Here is a 23,123-nt window from a genome sequence, read left to right on the forward strand (position 1 = left end):
CAGTACTGCAAGTCGACCAGGTGCACACATTCACTCCTTTAGTCTTTCACCTCTTTCATTCTGCAACATCTGGTCTGTGTCTGCTCAGGCGCGAAGCGTCTAAACCCGGTTTGTTTCTTCAGTCCAGATCAGGTTCAGGTACACAACCTGCCTCTGAGTGGTGAGAAAAAAGTAAAGGATTCCTCCAAACATGTTTACAGTTTACTGGCCAAGCCTCACCACTGACCAACATGAAACCCCTTCATCAGGTAAAGAACCTCCATCATGAGAAAATTAAAGTGTGATAAGGTTTGGTATGACTAGATGCCACCACAAGATGAAATTCTGTCCATTTGTCATTTTGTGAACAACCAGACAGATTTTAATAAATCATATCACTGGATATGCATTTTCAACTGACCGACTTTTGAAATCGACCCTGTTCAAGATGGCCGCCACACTCGTCCGTCTTCTTCCTGTGTCTCCTGTGATCTGAAAACATTATGTGGAGGATTCTGTTCATCCAGCGGCTCCTGAACTGTGTTGCACATCTTCTTGTTTTCTCTCTGGATGTCTCACAATAAAAAAAAAAAAATAAGAGTCCGTCAGTCCACTTATTCATCAGGTTTACTGATTATGACTTGTACTTTTTCACAACACATTGGAGAACTTCCACAGTGACACTGATCAGTTCAGAAAGACATTGCTACACTGACGATATGTTCATTAGACCACCTTACACCACAGACATGGTGTTACTTAATGTGGGGAAACATGGCTAAACGTGGCTGCTACATTTTACCAGCAATGACCCTTCTCCGCTGCTCAGAAATCTGTTGGCGGAAACCAAAAACAACCCGATGATTTTTCTCACCTTACACCACAGTCAGTCAACAAAACGTCAACTTTAGATATTAGAGAGAAATTTTGTTGCAATAGGAGTGTCACTTCCATGTTTTTCACTACATTTCCTGTCATTGCATGTCATAACAGATTACATTATTAAACAGAGACCTATTTCTCAACAGGATAAAATTAGCCAGTTGAAGTTGCAAAATTAATGTTCTACAAGACTCCATATTCGAACCATTGAGCTTCTGCTTGAACTAACTAAAAGTTGTAAAAATGTTCAGTGCCAAATGTATGCTATCATACAACCCCAGTTTTATAAAAGTTGCGACACTGTGTAAAATGTAAATAAAAACAGAATGCAATGATTTGGAAATCTTATAAACTAATTTTTTCACAATGAAACATAGTTAGCATATCAAATGTTTAAACTAAGAAACTGTTCAATTTTTACAAAAATTTGATTTTTGAATTTGATGACACATCTGAAAACGTGGGAACAAGGACAACAAAAGTCTGTAAAAGTGGTACAAAAAAGAAACAGCTGGAGGAGATATTTGCAACTAACTAGGTTAGTTGCCAACAGGTCAGTAAGTGAACTAAATATAAAAAAGCATTTTAGATAGGCTGCATCTTTTAGAAGTAAAGATGGGCAGAGGTAAACAATTTTGCAAAAAACAAAATAGTAGAATATTTCAGAATAATATTCCTCAATGGAAAATTGGGAATACTTTGAATATCCCATCATCTACAGTTCATAATATCATCAAAAGATTTCAAAAATCTAGAGAAACCTGTGAGCTCAAAGAACAAGACTGAAAGTCAATGTTCAATGTCTGTGATCTGTGGGCCCTCAGGGGCCACTGCATTTAAAACAGGTCTGATTCTGTCCTGGTCATCAGTGCGTGGACTCAGGAACACTTCCACAAATCATTCTCTGTAAACACAGTTCACCCTGACATCCACAAATATGAGTTAAAGCTCTGTCATTCAAAGAGGAAGCCATGTGTGAACACCAACACAAAGGTTTTAGAACATTTGCACCCATACACATTGTCCTTTTCGGGGTTGGTCTTGCACCTTTCAGCAACACAATGTTAAACTGCTTACTGCATCCACTACAGTAGCATAAAATGAAGCAAATCTTAATAAAACTCGCCCTCCATTTGAAAGCAGTGTTTGGGAAACTGTTTCTAGTGTGTGGCTCAGTGGCTCCACTCAGTGGACAAAGATGTTGTTAGCAGTAAACCATCGTCCATCCATCCATCCATCCATTTTATTTTACCCTGCTGCTCCTTTCCGGGTCACTGGGAGCTGGTGTCCATCTCCAACCACTGTGCGAGAGGAGGGGGGACACCCTGGACAGGTAGTTCCAATCATTTTGATTGGAGCTAAAACACCAAAATCCCGTTGACACTCACATGGAGATACCACAGAGGACAATATAAAGCCTCTGAGGAATGACGAGGTCAACTGACAGGCCTGAACCTCCACCCTCAGCACATGTTACGCTACATGTCTACGTCTGTGCAGCTGGATACTGAACACACCGTACAGTGACTCAACAGTATGACCAAAAGATCGGCTGTCCTGTTTCTCCACATCCTGCCTTTGCATAAAAGCCTTCATTGTCTTTTTTTTTTTTTTTTTTTTTTTTGGGAGGGGGGGTTGTTTTATGAAGTTTTGTAACTTCGTGTCCTCAGCCCTCAGAACATGTCATAATAAAATAAAACAAGAAATAAGGGAGGGATGACTTTTTTTACTTCTGCTTTTTAGAAGAATGTACAGAGGAAGTTTGCTTTAGTTAGTCACTTTTACTCTTCATACGTCCTATCTTCTCTCCTGTCCATGTGTTGTAGTCAACATAGGTCAAATTCAGACTATGGAAAAGTGGATTCTGATTATTCTTGTGTTAATGCCAGGTAAGATAAACCATTTTATATAATGTTTAACAAATTTGATGGCTGTGACAATCTGGTAATCTGTTTGTTTGTTTTTTTTCTCCTAGGAGTCTGGAGTGGAAACTGGGGGGTCAGCCTTGAAAACCAGTGTGCTTTAAAGGGGTCATCAGTGGTTGTAAAGTGCGAGTATGACTACCCCTTTGGGAATTTTGTCACTTCAGTCAAATGGTCCAAAGCCCAATTTGTATCTGGCAAATGGAGTCTAATTTCCGTCTCTAAACTTTCCTCAACCCCAGATCATTTTAATTACATCGGTAATCATAGGGGCGACTGCAAACTGAAGGTGAATAATGTTCAATCAGTGGACGAAGGAGCATATTTTTTCAGTTTTGTAACTACGCTCAACAAGTGGAGAAGTAAAAGATATGCATATCTGACTGTGAAAGGTAGTGAAACCAGAAAGGAAAACCATAAATTTTACACTTGTCCCAAAGAAGAAGAAGATGATGCAAGGACTGACGTGCTTTGTGTTTCTGTTTCAGAGCTGACAGCTGTTGTGCAGCCGAGCAACGTGACAGAGGGAGATACCGTCAGGCTGACCTGCAGTCCAGGTTGTCCCGGATTTACAGAATTCATCTGGTTCAAAGATGGACGACGTGTTTGGCGTACAAGCTTCCAGGTCAGCAGAGAGGATGCTGGGAGGTACTACTGCGCTGTCCTGGGACAGGAGGTCACATCTGCCCCTGTGGTTCTCACTGTTCGCTGTGAGTTTATGATTAAATATTTCAACTAGAGGCCCTTCTTTCTTTATTAATCAGTCGTGCACAACATTTCACATCCCTGTGTGTATCCTATGCTTCTTTGTACAACAGGTCAATTGTTACAGCAAACTCTTAACTTTTTATATTGACCCAAGAGACAGGGTTATCTTTAAAATACAAGAAGGTGATCCAAATCTTTCAGTAATTAAGGATGCCAATGTGTAAGCATTGAAGCACCCTTATTACTATTCGCAGCTTTAGAAAAACTCAGACCAAAAAGACATCAAAACATGTGGTGTGATATGACTTTTGGTAGCATTATATTTTTTTGGCAGAGACAAAATTGGCAAAGAATTTTTTCACTGCAACTTATAGTGATTACGCAGTGAGTGTTTGTCAAAGGCTGACTTTCTGCTCTTTCTGCCTGCCTGACTAGAGTGCTGTCAGAGAGAGGTGGACACAGGTGTGTGGTTACCATGGTGACCCCAATGAGCCGCTGGCAGCAGCTTCAACAGTTCTTTTGAGCTTGGTTCTCTTCACTCTTCTTTTACAGTTTATACATCAAAACCTTGACATTTTGTCAGCTTAGATTTTTACAAAAGTAAGCCCCAAATCAGGTTGGTGCATGTTGGAACTTCGGGCATTGGCGTCCTTCAAAATTTCAAAAGAAATGTTGAAGCTTATAACTATCATCTAGCTTTATCTGACCAGTCTGTCGCGTAGGATTAAAAATTGGAAACAAATTTCGGATTGGATGTACCTAAAAAGACAGCTAAAGTCCTTTTTAAGAACTACAACTTAGGCTGTGAGGAATGCTCATTTTCCAGCACCAGAAATAACCCCATGTGTCCTGTGGACTGGACTGTTTTAAGATGTAGTACTAATAAGAAGTCTTTTGTTAAGTTATTTAGTTATTCAAATCAACACAGTTCTGCTTATACAAAAAGGAAAAAAAAAAACAATGCTCTCCAGTCTGTGGCACAATCTCTCTTACACAATGACTAAATACAATAATATTTGTCTCAATAAATGCAGACCCTATAAAAATCACACAAATACAAGCATAACAATTAAGTAATCTTCTGTTGTTCCTTGAAGTGTGTCTCGATTGTTGCTTTCTGTGGCATTACACAGCCTTCAATTCAAAACTCCTAATCCTCTCATCAGATGCTCCGAAGGCTGTAACCCTGACAGCGAGTCCATCAGGACCTGTCATCAAAGGAAGCACGGTGACTTTAACCTGCGGCAGCGACGCCAACCCTCCTGTTACACAAAGCGGATACAGTCTGTACAAGGGCGGAGAGTTTATCAGCTCAGGCCAGAACCACATCATCCCTGACATCCAGCCCAGCGAGAGTGGATGGTACCACTGCCGGGCCGGGAACGGCATCAGCTGGGGAGGCAGCGACCTGAAGAACTCATCAGAGATTCACCTTGATGTCCTGTGTGAGTCAAAGGGGCATACCTGAAACCAGATGGAATATATTAAACATTTTGAAATGAATCTCTTATTTTGGACTTTTATTTTTCAGACGGTCCAACAAACGTTTCAGTTTCAGTGTATCCACATCATATCGTGGAGGGCAGCAGCGTGAACCTGACCTGCAGCGGGGCTGCTAACCCTGCAGCAGACAACTACACCTGGTTCAAAAGGACAGGGGTCCCGGGCTCCAGCTCCATGGTTCAGGTGGGCTCAGGACAGGTGCTGTCTCTTCCTTCCATTGAGGCGTCCCACAGGGGTCTCTACATGTGCCACGTCGGGAACAGACTGGGCGAGAACAACTCAACGGAGGTGATGCTGGCTGTGGTGGAGGAGCCGAACGGTTTGTGACTTTATTTACAAAGTCAGAAAAGGATCAGGTGTCTCACTCTGATTTTACTTCTAAATTCGTCATGTTTCTCCTTAGGCAGCCAGCCCCTTCCACTGTTAGCTGGAGTTGGAGTCTCTCTTTTTGTGCTGTTGGGGATCGCACTGCTTCTGTTCTGGTGAGTCAACTACAACTAAAACAGTGTGACTGATTGCTTCACACCATTCCTACTGGTAGCCAGCGTCAATTTTTCTGTGATTTCACCATCTTACTTTACTTTGTGGCACATTTCAACACTTGACAGACAACGTGACATATGTGTCATTTGAATTTCCATTCTGTTCAACACTTCCTCCGATTTTAGTTGCACAAATTGTGAGATTTTGACTGGGTCGCTGGAAGTATGGGTGGGGAAGGGGCTGCAGCACCCCTTAATGAATGACTTCAAGTGTGTAGTTCTCTGAATATTTTAGGTATAATATTCTTCATATGGTTGTTTAGGGTCATAGAAGGTCACACATTCTCACAGTCCCTTGAAACAGATGTAGCAGGAGAGGACTTCATGCTTAATAGAGAATGTCAGTTTGTCAGAAAGGGAGAATTTTCTTTTCAGTAACTTTATGTTTAAGTAGAACTTGATAAAACACAGCGTGGCATTCTGCTATATTGTGATATTATTAAGGGTCAAATTGACACAAAGTTACAAGGGCTTCTCTTCCTCTCTTCAGTTCCGAGGACCTCAGGAGGGTTAAAGACTAGCCACAAGATGAAGCAACAATCCTGAATGCTCTTTTCTGACTGGAGTAAACTTTAACACATTTAAACTTCACTTTTTTGTCTTTGCAGGAAGAAAAAGAGGTATCGTGCAGAGAAAGAAGTGAGTCCTTAGTTAACCTTTTAGAATCTTAAAAACTCCCCCAAAGCTTAAAATTTCATCTTTTAAGGAAGTGAAACATCATACTTTGTTTTTTTTTGTTTTTTTTTTTGGGGGGGGGGGTTACTTTTTCGCTTATATGTGACATGTTGTCTTCTCCCTAGCGGACCGTACTTGACTCAAAGCTCGATGAAGGAGCATCAGTGTATGAAAATCCAACTGAGTCTATTTATTCCAACATTCACATGTTCCAGTCCTCTCCTCCATCTGTCTCTGCTCAGGTCAGAGCTTCAGCTTCACAATATCACATTCACATAGAAGAAAACTGTAGAGGAGACTGACGCGCTGTTCTTCTATTCTTTCAGGTTCCCACGCTGTATGAGAGCGAGGTTATTTACTCCACGGTGACAGTCAAACCCAGAAACAAGAGCAGAGTGTCAGCAGACTCCTGGTAGGTTCAGGTTTAGATCCATGTGTGCTGCAATAAGCTAACAACTAACTGATGAAACTACAGGGTGTCAAATATCCAAATGACAATTAAAAGTGTTCGAATAAGTCAGAGAAGGTTAAACACCGTCAAATTCAAACAAAAGAAAAAGAAAAAAACTCATCTTAAAATAAGAAGCAAAACCACAAAAGGTTGCAATAGTGCGGACATTATCAAAAACAAAAAACTGATGACAATGCTTTGCTTAAGTTTGGTTAAAAATATTTATGATTTCCCCCTCAGGGCCAAAGAAAAGGACAACAGCAGCTCTGTGATCTACGCAACGGTGGTTAAATCCAGCTGAGGTTCTTCTTCCATTGAAAACCTTTCTTCTACATGTCTGCAGAAAAATCAGAGCTTCTAAGGGAAACAAAGTGATGCAAAGTGTTACTCACTCTTCAGTATTAGTATTTATTTATAAAACAGATTTGATTGCGAAACATTAAAGTAATGTTATTTTATTTCACCTTGAATATTTGTTGTGTAAACTGAAGCAGTTAGAAGAATCTGTTGCCTGTAACTGTATATAAAACTAGAACTGTAAATACTGGAAGGTTTAAAGAAAATAAATCATTCCCAAGTCATGACTTGTTCAATTAGGTTTTATTTTCGTGCAGTTTTTATTACAACATCCTAATATTCTCGTGTGCGCACATGGCAGCTATAAAAACAGACGTTACTGAACCTGCTGCTGGGTCCGGTACGTGTCAGTGGTTCTGTCAGGACTTTTACACACCATCATATGCTCTGGTCAGCAAAAAAAAGTTCATCGTTTTCACTAAAGTGTTGAGCATTTATCTGGCAGAGAGCTAGTGGTGCTCATATTACTGAGACACATCTACGGATAACATCTTGTATTTGTGGTGTTGGAGCATATCAGCTTTGCTGAATAATACAAAAACACATCTCTTTACATAAAAACTCATTGTTTGCTTTTTTTCAGGGAGATTAAAAGAGCAGCATCTTTATGCCAACCTGCCACTGTAGCTAAACCTGAACCATATATAAAACCATATTTAAAGATAACAATCCAAATTGTTTATGTGGTTTAAGTTAAATATGACTGTGTGGTAAGAGCACAGTCAGTATATATATATTGTTTGTACGCACTCATGTCAGGAGAAGCAGTTTGGATTTCAAATGCAGAAAGTCTGTGATTGTTATTGCACTCTCAATTTACAAATGTGTGCTTTTTTTCTTTTTAAGAATTGCATATATGAAATATCAATCAGCAAGAATATTTACAGCACAACACTGATTGAAATGCGAACATTGTCTTCAGCATTTTAAATGTGATTAGATGCATTGTACAAGACATGATGTATAAGACAAACTACTGCATGTAAAAAGACGTGGCGGCTGGCACAACTTTCAAAAAAAAAAGCAGCTTTAAACGAAAACTTTCCAATCGTTTTATTGACAAGCGTGACTTTAAACCCTTAGGTTTTCAATTGTCTACGTGGTTTCATCAGCCCCTGAAAATTTCCTTCAAGTGTTGAGGTGGAAGCTGCTCCGGCTTCAGGAAGCGCACCACTGGAGGCAGAAGCTCATCTGAAGCAAACTGATGAACGCCCCCACATCAAGTGGTGCTTCTTAAAACAGGAGGGCTCAGAGTTGCGTGCTTCAGACTTCGTGTTTCTTACGCAGTGCTGGTAGACGGTCAGTGGCGCGTGGAGGCTAGGGGACCCGGGCGAATCCTCAGTGAAATGTTTCAGTGAGAACAGAAATGCGAAGCTGTAATAAAAAAGATAAGCTCGCAGCTTTTCGGCTCCCTGGCACAGGATCCCAGTATCATCCACGAAAAAGTGTCCTTATCCTCATCCAAGAGTAGAGAGAGCAGAAAGTCGGGAGCAGAAATGTCATATTCGGGCCATTTTGTGAACACCGGGTGAGTTGTGATAGTTCTACAGGAGGAAAAAAAGAGAAGAAGAAGAGATGTGGCATGTGTCTGAGGTAAACAGGTCGTTTGAATATTCCTGTTTTGGAGGCAGCTGGTTTAAATCATTTGAGATATAAAAAAGAAGAACTAGATTTGCTAAGAACTGGTAAGTGGAAAAACTGCTCTTCCTGAACTTTTTCTTTGCTTGGCTGCACCTTGCAAAGCAGTCAGACTTTCTTGTAACCTTTTAAAGTGGTCTTGATCTACAGTTCATCAGGCTTCCTAGAGGTCTTTCAAAGTTTTTCCCCAGTTTAGGCTAATTTTCTTCTAATTTTTGATCTAGTCTTTGAACCCCGACAATGTATGCATAAAAATCAGGAAACGAGATGAGCAGAAAACAAAAGAAAAAGTGCCAAAAAACCCATCTGCAGGATCTGAAAGTCATGTCATGACCAAATTTTGTGTGTCAAACTGTGCTGTGTTTTGCATTTTATTACTGACTGATTTAAAGAAATGAGAACAAATAATTTCTTTTGGACAGGCAGATAGTAACAAAAAGGCCTAAAGGGCCTAAAGATATGATTTGAAATTGGTTCTTTGCTGAGTTGTTTGTTGTGTCAACGCAACAAAAATCATTTCTCTAAAATAAAATCAGGTACTGGATTAAAGATGAGTAAAAAAGCCAAAGTCTAAAGACCAACCTGAACAGTCCTTCAGAAAGCCTAAAGAACTATTGATCAAGCTCATTTATAGGATTTTCAAAAAGTATACCTCCTTAGAAACAGAGTACAAAGACATAAAGATTACTTCTGATATTTGTACAGTTCTGTATATGTGTGTATACCAACACAAAGAAAAGAAGTTCACACAATTCAACATGCCCAGCCAAAACAAGGTAGGTCTCTTACCCTCATGGCTGTAGATATCCAGGGCAGGAATCGAGACACTCTGGTGTAGACACCAGGTTTCTTGGCCATGGCACAGCCAGTCCCCCAGCTCACAACGCCCAGCAGACGATAGCGGCTGGCTTTGGACAGACAGTCAGCCGCTACAAAAGGACCACCGCTGTCTCCCTGAATTCCCCGAAAAACAGCCCCCGACAACATTTTAATCAAACATGGAATGATAAAAATGCACGCAGACGTCAAATTAACAGACACGGATGGAGAGCAGAAAGCAAATTTACCGAATAAGAAACCAAATGAAGTCAACTCATTTAAACTTGTGTGCAAAGATCATAAGCAGAAACTGTCTCTAACCTGGCAGGCATCGACGCCTCCTTTCTCAAAGCCCGCACAGAACATGCTGGTGGTGATTTGGTTGTCATAGTAATCAGGAGCGTTACAGACAGCATCACTGATGATGGGGACGGTGGCCTCCTGGAGAACATCTGCTAGATGCCCTGTGTTTAAAACAAAAACATAAAAACAAGGCTTTACCTAAACACCTAATGTTTGTATCTTGATGTATTATGTCCTTTTGGGACAATTATTGAATTATTTAAAATACTTTTGAGCAGTTCTCAAAGCACAACCATTTCACAAACATCTTTCTGTGCATATTTATGGAGTGTGTTAAGCAAAAAAGCGGTGATGACATGTAGCCCTACCATAGTATCCAACGTTTCCCCATCCTGTCACTGTTCCCGTCTGTCCGTCTATCAGTCTTTGACCGTATGCCGGCAGACAGACAGGCTGGATGTACTCTACAAACACATTAACATCTGTATAAACACATCATCAACAAAGATGCGAAACATCACAAATAAGTAACTTATTTTAGAAAAGGGTTAAGTTTATCCACCCATTAAATTTCTGTACCATCTTATTTAAAGTTACATTTTATCTTAATATCCATAACTGGTATTTTTTGTTTGTTTGTTTTTTTGTTTTTCTTTACTTAATTGTACAGAGTTGACAAAAATTGAGAAAAAAAACATGGATTTTAGGAGAGTTATAACTTCGCCCTGGTCACCTTTGGTCACCTTCCTCTCAGGTTCATAATGTAGCTCTGCCAAGATCAAACTGAAGCTCAGAAACAGCTGCACACTGTCACACACTGCTGCTCTCTCATCTGACTAACATTTATTCAACGCAGCGGAAGTTAGATGATAGAAACTAGTATTTATTTGGCTTAAATCTGGCTTATTTGCAGCTGTCACTAATTCTCTCCTTCCTATGTCTTCAAAACAGAAATGTTTTGAAAAGGTTTTTCAATCATTGATATAGTTTCTGTTGGCACTGCAAAGATAAAAACAAATTATCTTTTGAATTTGCTTCCTGCTTGTGCTTAGATTTAAAATTAATTCTTTTTTTTTTTGTAGTTACATGCGTCGAACTCTAGATGTCAGCCATGTCCTGTAGATTTTGGCACAAACCGATCCGGTTCACTGTAACTCAGCTGAGTGATTAAAACTACTAATTTGCTTCAGCCCTTATGGCTTGACTTCACATGGACAGATTATAGAAGTTACTGTGATGAGCACAAAACTTTGGTTCTTCGGTTTTAAACTGAGTGCCTGTGGTGCTGCAGGTCCTACCACTGAAGGTGAGAGGTTGTGTGAGGGCCAGAACAGCGATGTCCCTGCTGTTGTCATCAATATTGGCATCAACAAAGGGCAGGTAGCTGCTATGGTAAACGATGGTTTTCACCTCTGCCACGTTGGCATTGACTGGTTTGTTGTAGATGGAGCCCAGCAGGACACGCCAGCGATTAACAAAGCGGTAGCGCCTAGCAGAGGAGCGGAGAAAACAAAGACAATGTGATGTTTCTTATTGATTCTGTTTTTGTTTTCTGAGTTCTCAACATACAGACACAAACACTGTGTGTTACCACGATTATCTGTATCGTCTGAGCAAAATTAAGTCACCTAACAAGTCAATTATAAAATAACATTTACAAGAAGCCATTTTCTTACTGTTACTAAAGTTTTTAAAAAACCGTCCTCGTTTGTGCCTGACTTACTCTGGGAAGCAGTGAGCTGCAGAAACAACCCAGCGATCTGAGATGATGGAGCCTCCGCACTGATGAACCCCGTCGTACTGTAAGCTGACCTGCCAGGGCCAGCTGCCCTGCCGCGCGTCGACACCCCCGACGATACGGTCCGCTGCAAAACTTCTCCTGCCGCAGTCTGTAAAACCAAAAGAGGCAAAGAGATTAACAAAAATAAAGGTTAAAAATGACAGTTAAAGACAACACATATAATGACGACTAGAGATCAGAACTACAGTTTTTAAAAGAATGAAATGAGAAAAAGAAAAAGTTTAAACTTGCAAAAAAAAAAAACTCATCAGGAAGAATAAGACGCACAAAACCAAAAGTATACCATAAAGGAGGAATACAAGGTGACGTGCAGAAACAGATGAGAGGTTGGTGTAGGTTTTAAAGTGTGGCAGTGGGTCAGGATGAATGAGTGAAGATTTGATATTTTACCTTGACACAACAGTGTGAGAACCTCCCTGCTGTCACAGTCGCTGAAACAAAGACAGAGTCGATTACAGTTGGAATGACAAGAGAGAAATGACCAGAGTTAAAAACACTGTTCAGCTTTTCAGAGTCTTTCCTAGATAAATCAGCAACAAAGAAAAGAAGAGCAACTTGGAGGACAGTGAAATGGATTAGGAGACAAAGCCCTCTGGTGTTAGTTACCAGGGAAATAACGAGTCTTTGATTTTCTTGCCATAGCTGAGCTCCTCCTGTCTGACGCAGAAGAACTCTCCACCGTCACCACTGGCCTCTGGCACCGAAGTGACTGAATAATTTACCACACTGAAACAAACATGAACTTTAGTCAGGTCTATTTAGACATATTTATGCCTCATCAGTCTGGTAAAGGGACTGAACTTATTAAATCAGGTACTGATCATTTCTGAATTATATGAATATCAGGAATTATTGAAAACTACCGTGTTTTGCATTTAGGCTGCAGAAACTCAGACCAAACACACAGCCAGTACATTTAAGTGATGAAAAAGCTAAAATATCACTCACTTCAACAGAGGCTGTTGTGCACAAACATACAGCTGGGATAATAAGGACTTCATAACATGATAAGGGAAAAGACAGGATGCAAGAGATCATCATTACAAACTAATTTCTTGTAAGAAATTATGGTTTCTGCATATTAAGATTCAAATTCTTGTACATGATTTTGTCTTTTATTCTTCAGTGATCTTCAAAGCATAATTAAAACACACCCAGGACAGTGACTGAAGGAGATGAAATACATGTTTAAGCTTGTTGAACAGATGCATATTAGGGCTAGTTGAGGATTTAACTTTTCTTACAGAAACAAGTATGTATTTTGGGGATAATTTTAAGAAGATGCTGCTGCAGCAGCAAACATCCAGAATTATTTTTATTTACTTTTTTGGATGAAAATATTTGCTTCTTTCCTCATAAAAATGATAGGAAAAAACAAAAAAGCAGAAAAGTCTGTACAAATGCTAATCAAAGAATTTACCATGCGTGTCTGGCTGTTATGTGACTGCATGGGAATTGGACTTGTGTTGAACCTGCTGCAACAAAGCTTGCCTGACTCAACCAGGTTAGATCACAACTTCTTGACTAAAACACATCAGCGTGCAACACATTCAGTTTCTATTAGAGGAAAAGGAAACAAGTGCAACATCAAACTATCATCATATTTATCTCACCTGACAAATCCAACTTCCTCACAGCTGATGCTTGCAAGAAGTTCATTGGCTGGGGAGGAACACACCTGACGCCACCTCCTGTGTGCAGAGTCAAAGACTCTGAGACACTGGTCGGGGGAATTTACTTGAACTGCAGGGGTGAAAGGGACTAGAGTTACTTTAAAAATAAAAATAAAAAATAGCAGGACACTTCCAAAGATCAATTTTAGTTCAGGTGGCACACTCCTGAATAAACTAACAAAACAGTAAAACTCTCCAGTAAATACTAATGCAACAAATAAAGACTTGGTTATTCGTGTAGTTTTTAATGTCAACACTTGTTCAAACATAAAGAAATATGGAATAAAATCACCTCTTTAAAAGCATCACTAACTTACCATCATACAGTCCTGTGTCTTCCTCCATGGTGCAATATGAAACTACATAAATGTAATAAAAAGAAAACAACAAATCAGTTTGATCTTTATTAGCAGTTTCCAAAGGTTTATGGTACTTGACTGAGACAGGAAGTATAAGCCTCTAAAAACATCAAAGGCCAACAGATAATGGTCATCACAGGATTGACAGAAATGTGTGTTTGTGTGTGTGTGTGTGTGTGTGTGTGTGTGTGTGTGTGTGTGTGTGTGTGTGTGTGTGTGTGTGTGTGTGTGTGTGTGTGTGAAAGCGATGCAGTCTGACCTACGGCCCAGACAGCAGCTCCAATGGCCCCCAGGGTCATCACTGTTACACAGACCCCGATCACCCGCCAGGGGGTCAACACACAGGTCAGAGAGATCCCTCTGCTCCCTAAACACACACATAGGGTGCACAAATATATGTCACATATGACAGTAACTATACACTGTCATGGTCATATGATCGTGATTTGGCAGCACGTCTACACAAGCTGCAGCACATACCCACATGCAAAAGATCATAGCCATTCATGCTGTATGCACCAACATGTGTCCTAGCATGTTCATTCAGTCCATTAAACATTAAAACATGGTAACAAGCACACATGGCTGAAAACAGAACATAAGTGATGAAACCAAAAAAAAGTAAATACGGGTGAGTTAACTAAAGTGTAAGAGTTCACTAAACACTGCTGATACTGTATTACCTTCTTACATATTTAACAAAATAATGTGACAACAATTGAGAATAATGTTCATTTTGGGCACTTTCTTTGGACTCTCAACCAGCTGTAGAGGAAAACATCTGAGAAATCGTGACATTTTCACTGCCCCAACGTGAAGAGGCACACAGCTCATGTCCTGGCACTCACTGAAAAGAACAAATGATACTGGTTAGATCAATAGTCTAAAGTCGAGCGTTTCTCCACAAGGCAAGAACGAACTCTTAAAACTAGGATACAGTGCCATGCTGGTCCCAAATGCACATACATGCACTTTATATTTTTCTAGTTAAGAAAAAAGAACAACTTAAAAAAGGTGCACTTATCCGAAAACATACAAAATCTTACTTTCTTATTGCTAACTTCTTGTCTTTTGTGTACATTTGTTATTGTTCATTAAAATCAGCTTATATCACTTCCCTGTGCAACCAATTTACACAAGCCGGTGGTCATCTTTGTCATGAAGGTTAGTGCAACATGGCAGACAGTAGCCGGAGCCTGAGCTACACCTCCAAACACTCCGCACCAGTTTCACTGCAACTTGAATAACCTCAGTCAGATTAGTCTGCACACAACTCGCTCAGCTACACCACTATTGTTGTCAGGACGGAAGTATTTTGAGTTATTTTTTGATTTTCTGTATTTGATTTTCATGTTTTTTTTGTGCGTTCTTGTGATCCTTATGTTTTAAGTTTGTTCCTTGTGTTCTTGTATAGTTCTGCTCCCTGTGCCCTCTGTGTTGCTTGTGCCACTCTTCACTCTCCCTCAGTTCATCTACTCTGTAGTTTGCCTGTCAGCCTGCCACACCCACTTCACCTGTTCCCCATCACCTGTCACTCCAGCTGCGGTCAATCTCCCACTCACCCTCAGCCCTTTATACTCAGTCACTTCCAATTACTTGTTGTTGGTCTTCACCACAGTCAGGTCTGTTCTTTGTGTCCCCTAGCGATCCTCTGTGTCAGATACTTAGTTTTTGTTCTTTTTGCTGCCTTTTTCCTTATGTTTTCTCTTTGTTTAATAAATCTGTTTTGTTTTTTATGAGACAAGGAGTCTGTGTTCTGGGTTCCTTTCCATACAACCTGATAATTGTTCTGGTACAAGAGTGGGAAACAAACCAATTAGTCATCTCTCACTTCTTCTTACTGCTTATTTCCTCACGTTGCACACTTTTTTTGTGCTTATTAGTTCAACCTGAGATGCATAGAAGAGGAAGAAGCCCCATCCAACAGACATCCAACCAAATGAATCGTGTGTTTCAGAGTTTGAACCAGCAGCAACTGAATGTGACTTACAGCTATTAGTCTGTTTTCCGATGACATGTTCTTGTGTTTAAGATAAGCATCGACATTACATTATTTTCCTCAGTTCTGCTTAATTTCCCTGACTCAGTTGATTAAAAAAAAATATTTCCTCACCATGGTCCTGACAACACAATGCCCCACTATGGAAGATAATGTGAATTACATTTTTCTTTGAGTGACAAAACATTTTTTGTCTCATCAGATCAAACTATTACATTGAAGAGTCTACAAATAGCTATTTTTATGTAGGTCTATATGAGAAATTTAAAAATATGGGTTTTTTTTTTAATCCAGGTTGTCAAGCAATGAAGTAGAAAAATCAACAATGATGAAAAATGTTACAGTGTTCTGCACAACATAAAAATCTTTGTGCATTCTGTTATGATGGCTCAGATTTCTGCACCTTGATCTGTTGACGAGAACAACTCAAAGGATGACAAAAACCCAGTTTGGTATAGAGACAAAGACTCACAAGAGGAGATAATCCAGTGTTATTGAAAATAACTTTCCAAAAAACTCTGTCTCTATTATACTCATATCTCATATCTCTCCACACCAAACCCCACCTTAGCCTACTGTAAAACTTCCTACCTTTGATTGGCTCCCTTTGGACCCATATTTCTCCTTCCATTCAGGCCTCATGTCTGGCCTTTCTCCCATTTTTTACCTGCTCTCCTTTTAAACAGTACGTCTACATAATAATAGTGTTATTGTAATAAAGAGGACCTAAAGATCCTAAAGAAATTGAAATTGAGGACACAGACAGGAAACAGGTATAGTGACAAAGAAAACAGAGGGATTACGGGGAGTATTTGATCAATGATAGTCACCTACTGCATGTATCAGCGGGACGTTCCAGCCTTGTGCTTGGTCTGACAGACTGTGTTTTGCTGGAAATACCACAACCTTTCCTTGCCACCTCCGCCTTAGCACATTCACTCCTAAAGCAAGCTGGCGCTGCCCATCCACCTTCATCCTAATAGTTCCTTCCTTCTCTATCTGTCCTGCTCTCTTCCTCACACTGCAATCTTTTTAATCGCATAGCCGGACAGAACAAGCAGTCTTTTGTGTCGACCTGAAACCCCCTCCTCCTATGTGTGTTTGTGTGTGTGTGTGTGTGTGTGTGTGTGTGTGTGTGTGTGTATATGTGTGTGCATGTTTCTTAGTGTATTATGAAACAGGATTTTTTTTAATGTAGTAAACTGTGAAAATGAACAGGCTATAGTCTGCAAAACTAGTCAAAGGTTGTGAGTGTTTCTGATCTTCAGAGAGAAACAATAAAATAAAAAAGGAGTCAATTTCTGTACATCAGCAACAACATTAAAACAGCTGAATTACACTAACCAGCTCATTTTAATGCTGTGAATATTACTTGGCTATAACCAGTTTAAAGATTTAGCCTTTTTACGTTGCTTGTTTAAACTGAAAATGTCACACCTTGCTGTTCTGTTTATAGGACATAAAAAGGGATGGTCATTTCTTAAGTCTCTCAGTTAGCAACAGAGGTAACTATAAGGATAACTTTGTGTATAATGTCTACTTGGCAGTGATTGAGGGTTGTACTGTAAATGCTTATGAAGATCTTTTTCTGCAAAATATATTGGTGACATTATACCACATTGTTTTGAAAAGAACCAACATACCTGAACAAAGATTTAATCTTGGCTAGTTCTGAGAACAACAATGTTTCAGAATATAACAAATGTTCCTAACAAGATGCCATTTACAAAGAATATCCCATGGTAAACAAAAGTGATTTAAACATTTTGTTTACTCATAATCATTAAGGGACACCTTTCACTGTGCTCAGCATCTTCCAACTTTATCAGCTACTCCAGTAAAAGCTTCTCAATGCTAAAACCTAAGAAAAACTATTCGTGCACCTCCCAGTCACCGACTTAACTGAATAAAGATGTAACATTTGAGACAGACTGTGAGGATTTTACAGATGGAAGCACAACAGCTTGAGTTTAGCCTTCAACGGGGCAAGAACGTCAACATTCAGTGAAAGCATCACAGTGAGTCCAACTCTTCATTAGTGCAGGAAGTCTACTTGTTTGAATAAAATTTCCTAAAATGTACAACCAGCAGTTGTTCTAAAGTTATAGAAACAAATCTTACTCACATATTGAACATAACTTGAAGCCTTAACACTATTTATAGAACCCATGCAGCTTAAGTCAGAGAATTGTGGTCTATGTTTATTCCTCATGTTGTACAGCAAGCTTCCTTTGTTATTATTTTTATGTTAATTGATTTCTATGAAACTGTTTTTTCACCCATAGGTTGTACAAATCAGCAGGTGGATGGTACATAGGTTAAAAAAAAACAACATAAAACCTTGAAAGGTGCATCACTACTACAGACTGAATGGTTTAGTACAGTCCTCAGATTTGCTGTGTGGGGCCTTGTTGGAGCTCCAAAAAGACAACAAAACTTGACTTTTTAGAGAAAGTATAAGTAGTAATAAGACTGCTGGCACAGCCTCATGTTCCTGGCCACCCGTCCTCCCATCTATCACTCTCCTGGGGGCTCCCGTGTGGGGCACTCCTTGTTGGTGCCTGGGTAACTTGTCTCTTGGTTCCAGTCCAACAAAAGTTTGCCTTTTTAATGCAAGACACCCTGCTGCCTGCAGACTCTAATCTCAGCAGAACGTGCGTCCGCATGTCCCTGACTGCTTCTGCCCTAAAGTTCGAGGTCCCAACGTGCTGCTCCGAGGGTTCAACTAGGTTAAAACTAACAGAACAGTGTGTTTAGTAAAAAGTTAAAATACACCTCGGATCATTTCTTTCAGGTTATAACTCTTGTTGATTTTGTAATTTGTTATTTCATGTTTAAAGTAAAGGTCATATAACACCATGATTGTAAGAGTGGGAAGGACTTAAAGTCCCACACCTTGGTGCTGGTCGCAAAACTACAACATGGCAGCTCCTATAAGCGAGGTCCTGCTGTCTTCAAGTCCCAACAAGAAGAGACGAAGGGCATTTAGTCTACTATATTAGTGGTCTTTGCCCTGACCAGGATTCAGCAAGTAAAGGGCTGGATGGCTGGCTGGCTGGCTGGCTGGCTGGATGGATGGATGGATGGATGGATGGATGGATGGATGGATGGACAGACGGACGGATGGACTGATGGACAGATGGGCATCTGATTATACTTGGTTTCATTACAGTCGTAATATTGCTAACTGCTTATTTTCTCTTCAAACTGTTGCCTGGACATGCTGCTGTTGCTTTGAGGTAAGGGTAAATTAGTATTTACCGTATGTGAGCTGCACACACAGATTTTCTGTTCTTTCATGAGTCACATGTTACCCAACCTGTGGGATGTTAGGAGGGATACCCTTGAACATTACCACTCCCTGTTAGTCACAGAAAGTGTACAACTGTGCACTGCTTCCACAGACACAACAGAAAAACATAGTCAGGAGTCACTGCCACCAGACAGTTTTATTTTTCTCTCTTTTTACATAGACTATACTTTACGTGGTAAAATATCTCCAGCTTAGTCTTCATCAGCACAGTTTACACTGTTGTCACGGCGACGGAGCTAATGACTTAACAGCTGTTCTGACTTTACTCTCTGAGATACTCCGCCCTGTGTCTTCTTTGTTTGCTTAAAACTAGGATAAAAAAGTTCATTAGTTTCACATTTCAAACATGAATTGGACTCAGGAAAATACGCACTTATTAATGTTTCTCATCTAGGTTGAAGTTGGTTGGAGATTGTTCTCTGAAATATTCCCTGAACGGCTCAATGTGGAGCGAAGTATTACACAGTAAGAGTGGCATTAGGCAAAAATAATTGGAAAAGAAGTAACCTACTACACACAAACATGCAGAGATGTATGCACTGCGGAAGGTTTGAGTCATGGTGGTCATTATGGAGGAAAAATATAAATAAACACAATCATGTTGTGCGCTAAAGATATCATGCGCTGTGGCAAGTTGTGCATGAATGTGTGCGTGTCTGTGCTTCTCTGGTTGGTCTATAAGCACGTCTTGATAAATGCAAACAGACTCTGTTTCTAAAAAAAGAAGTTGGGACCCATTTAATCTTAGCTCAAACAACAAAAACCACAGCGTGAGCCAATCTGGAGTTAAGACTGCGTTTTTTCTCCTGTAATTACACACACGCCACACATGCTTCAATACGTCCTGGGTGGACTCTTTTTAGTCATGCAACAGAGTCTCAGAAGACGAAATCTCTGGCTCGGCCATGGTGCAGTCAGAAAGTAAGCTCCAACAAACAGACAAAGACTGAAAGGACGTGTCGGCAAGGAGAGTTGAAGTTAGGTTATTTTTTGATGAAGACAACTTAATTTTGTTCCTGATTCAAGGTAAGTTACACTGCTTATTTAGTAGATTTATACCATAAAAAACAAGTAATGGGCAAACCTGTTTCAGTAACTGTACCCAGAAATATTTAGATGTATCCTTTCACAGCACCAGCAGAGAATCATAATTTAGTATCATAATTTAGACTAACACAACAATGTTCTAGCAGCTTTGAAATACAGGAAGTGCTCTTATCTGGTTTGTGACATCAGCATTATATGACTTGCAGTAAATTTATCAAGATCACTTGACCAACTCAGCATCTGCAAACTGCATTGCAATCAAACCCCGGGAAGTGGGGGGAGATACTGAATGTGTTTCCTCTTGACATCAGATCAGCTTCCAACCAGCTTGATATGATCACATTGAAAAGATTTGAATTCTTTCAGATGTGTGATTAAACTGACTTGATTGTGACTGCCAAAACAGCCTTTTGTTGTTTGCTTTAATAAATAAATTGAGTTGTGTTTCAGAGTAAAGGACTCTTATTATGTGTAGTTCCAGTTGTTGACACTGGCATCGCTTTTTTATTTGGTTTAAAGCTTAAAAATGTGAGAAAAAGAAAAAAAAGAAAAATATCACAACCAGTCTGAGTATTCTGCTGACCAAGCTGAAAAACAAGCATCAAAAATAAATCCAGGGAACATCAGAGAGACAGCGAAGCACTTTTTGTAACAGGCCAGTTAATGGTTAACAGTGAAGTGGGCTGATTTCTGTACACAAATACAGAACACAGACGGCATGAGCTGCACTGTATTTGAATCTGTGCAGGACTGCGTGTACATGTGCGTGTGTGTGTTGGAGGCCATGAGCTGGGAGAAAGGCGTAAAACACAAGGGTGTACATATTCCAGTGTGTGCACTCACCCATCTTCCCCTCTGTCACAACTTTCTCAGCGTACATCTGTCCAGAGTAGGAAGCAGAGGCCAGCAGCAGACAATGATGAGGGGGCTTTCCTCCTTCCTTTCCTCTCTGGCTGAAAACACAGAGCAGGTGGTCTGAGCCAGCAGCAGTCCCAGAGCAGAGGATTTTGTGTCAAGATTCCTTATAAAAGTCATATTTATTTGATCAAAAAATCCACATAAAAAGACAGAAAAGAGATCTGATCAAATAAGAAGGTTTAACTAATCTCTAATGTAAGTCTGTGTAAAACGACTTTACAGCTTCCAACATTAAAAAGTGAACAAATATTGATTATGACAGCCGCATTTTCACCCTCAGTCTCACAAATGTGACAGATTTGACTCTCAACAAGGTTCCTGTTTGTTGAAATTGTAAAATAGGAAAGTGCAAATGGTGTTTGGTGCAGGGCTCCATTTCTGCACAAACCAACTTCGGGCGAAGCGTGCACGTGGAGTTTCCAGACGTCTCTCACCAGTCAGATCCTCACAGAGTCACAATTACATGCTGTGTTTAAGAGCTGGTGGAGAGCCGGTTCATTTGATTTGTCACCACATTCACAGCTTATTTCCTCTCCATGGTTGTTCTTAGGGGGTTCAGGTTATCACCTCTCAATTACAAACACACAGGCCTGTACGTATTTTTCTACAAAATTTAAAAAATGTAAATAAGACATAGCACATTTGTGAGGTTGGGGGGTGGGGGATCAATATGTAAAAATTAATTTCTGTTCCCTTTTTAATGTTAGAGTTGGTAAAGATGTTCAGGTTGCTTGATATTTGTGATCCGGGGTGACAACCAAAACATTTGCTGCCCTATAGCTAAATAGCTCATGAACCACTCCATTATATGGCTGTTTAGCTAAGTTTTTGGTAGTAGCTGAGACACATCTGCAACACATACTCAGAGGGCTAACAGACCTTTGTTTAAAACTTTGCAAGACAGAGGCAAATTTAAGAAATGCTTCGTTTCTGTTAAGAATATAAGTTTAGGACAGAAGAGGAAGAGCTTCAGTGAACTGAGCAGTCATTATTCTGTACTCAGTTAGTAATATCAGTTGTAGAATAAAATAAAAAAACTAAGTAGGTCTATATCAGGAGGTGATTCTCCTGCTATACAGTAGTTTTTCAAATATAGAATACATATATATATGACAACAACTTATTAAAACCCCTTTTTGGTGTACTCTCCCAATATTAACAGTGTAATCTGCACCCCTTTGAATACACATTTGAAATTAGTTACCTATACTTACACAGTGCATAATAATATTAATAATAACCCACGTTTGTGTTTCCTATAATACAGTTTTTCTCCCTCTAAAACCTGTGTTTCTGTTTTCTTTCTCCTTTGACCCACACAGAATTTGAAAACAAACACTCTGACTACCAGTTCACGCAAATTCTTCCAAATATATGAATAAAGTCAAAGCCTGTGTTGTGCTGCAGGTAATGTCCCTGATAATAGCAAAACTAACACTTAGGGCACAATTCCACACAGGCCCCCCGAAGTTTCTAGTTCTAATATTTGAACATGTATTATGGGAACACCGTGTAAACAAATAACTAAATAAACCCAGACGCTGCCAGTGTTCAGCTCTGGACCCTAAAACTACCTCCTCCTTGGTTATTATTTCACCATGAAATGAAAGAAAGCCTTTACTTTTAAAAGTCGAATGAGTCATTACTCTGTTTCCCTCAGCATTAGGCCTGTCTTCAAGCAGAAAAAGTTAAAGAAAGAGCTATAAAAAATACTTTTTATGATAGATTATTGAGATAATCTCTTCGGCTATTTAATCAAGGGCGCAGTCCCTGAATTAGACAGTGGTTAACCTGTTTTACAGTGAGATTGTTCCAGTAAAACACAAGGATTAAATCCAGACTTTATCCTTCTGGAAAATGACTCACCTGTCTTTCTTTTCACCGGATGCAGCTCAAGGTTTTCCCCTCTCTCCTTTTAAAAGTCGTGCTTTAAAAAGGCAAAAAATTAATGTTTTTAACAACTGCTAATTATCTTCAAACGCCACCACAGGTAAATCCCGATATGTTTTTGGATTTTTTTTTCTTTTTTTTGGTGGTAGTGGTGGTGGGGTAAATCCTCTCTTCTCCTCTCTTCACAGGTTACTGACCCCAAAAAGAGAAAAGGAGGGAAAAAAAGCAAAAAAAAAAGACAAGTGAAGCAGAAGTTTCTGCTTTTTTTTATCAACCAAAACCACCTGCGGCCGCTTTTAACTGGAACGAGAGCAACATTTGGCCGTCTGGAGATGGTTCAACTA

General features: G+C 39.8%; 2 protein-coding genes across 4 annotated transcripts; one reads left to right on the plus strand and one right to left on the minus strand.

Moving 5' to 3' along the window:
* Positions 1–2,596: 2,596 nt before the first annotated feature.
* LOC108232263 (B-cell receptor CD22) lies at positions 2,597–7,243 on the plus strand. Its single transcript, XM_017409904.3, has 10 exons — positions 2,597–2,750; positions 2,837–3,175; positions 3,272–3,493; positions 4,658–4,936; positions 5,023–5,313; positions 5,398–5,476; positions 6,145–6,175; positions 6,337–6,453; positions 6,538–6,623; positions 6,903–7,243. Exons 1-10 carry the CDS (start codon positions 2,711–2,713, stop codon positions 6,961–6,963), a joined length of 1,545 nt encoding a protein of 514 aa, XP_017265393.1. The 5' UTR covers positions 2,597–2,710; the 3' UTR covers positions 6,964–7,243.
* A 4-nt stretch (positions 7,244–7,247) lies between these two features.
* Positions 7,248–22,972, minus strand: hpn (hepsin). 3 transcript variants are annotated; one of them, XM_025004583.2, is made up of 13 exons: positions 22,756–22,972; positions 20,815–20,920; positions 13,872–13,979; positions 13,571–13,612; positions 13,194–13,323; positions 12,187–12,306; positions 11,971–12,011; positions 11,503–11,668; positions 11,078–11,268; positions 10,148–10,243; positions 9,798–9,940; positions 9,447–9,611; positions 7,248–8,563 (listed from the first exon to the last, which is right to left on the minus strand). In XM_025004583.2, the coding sequence occupies exons 2-13, from the start codon at positions 20,849–20,851 to the stop codon at positions 8,519–8,521; spliced, it is 1,284 nt and encodes a 427-aa protein (XP_024860351.1). In that variant the 5' UTR covers positions 20,852–20,920; positions 22,756–22,972; the 3' UTR covers positions 7,248–8,518. The 3 variants fall into 3 exon arrangements, with proteins under 3 accessions (XP_024860351.1, XP_017265320.1, XP_024860350.1); XM_017409831.3 differs by having other exon boundaries at positions 20,815–20,924; XM_025004582.2 differs by having other exon boundaries at positions 20,815–20,946.
* Between the last annotated feature and the right edge of the window lie 151 nt (positions 22,973–23,123).

Source organism: Kryptolebias marmoratus, linkage group LG16 (assembly GCF_001649575.2).
Source record: "Kryptolebias marmoratus isolate JLee-2015 linkage group LG16, ASM164957v2, whole genome shotgun sequence".
Classification (NCBI taxonomy): Eukaryota; Metazoa; Chordata; class Actinopteri; order Cyprinodontiformes; family Rivulidae; genus Kryptolebias; species Kryptolebias marmoratus.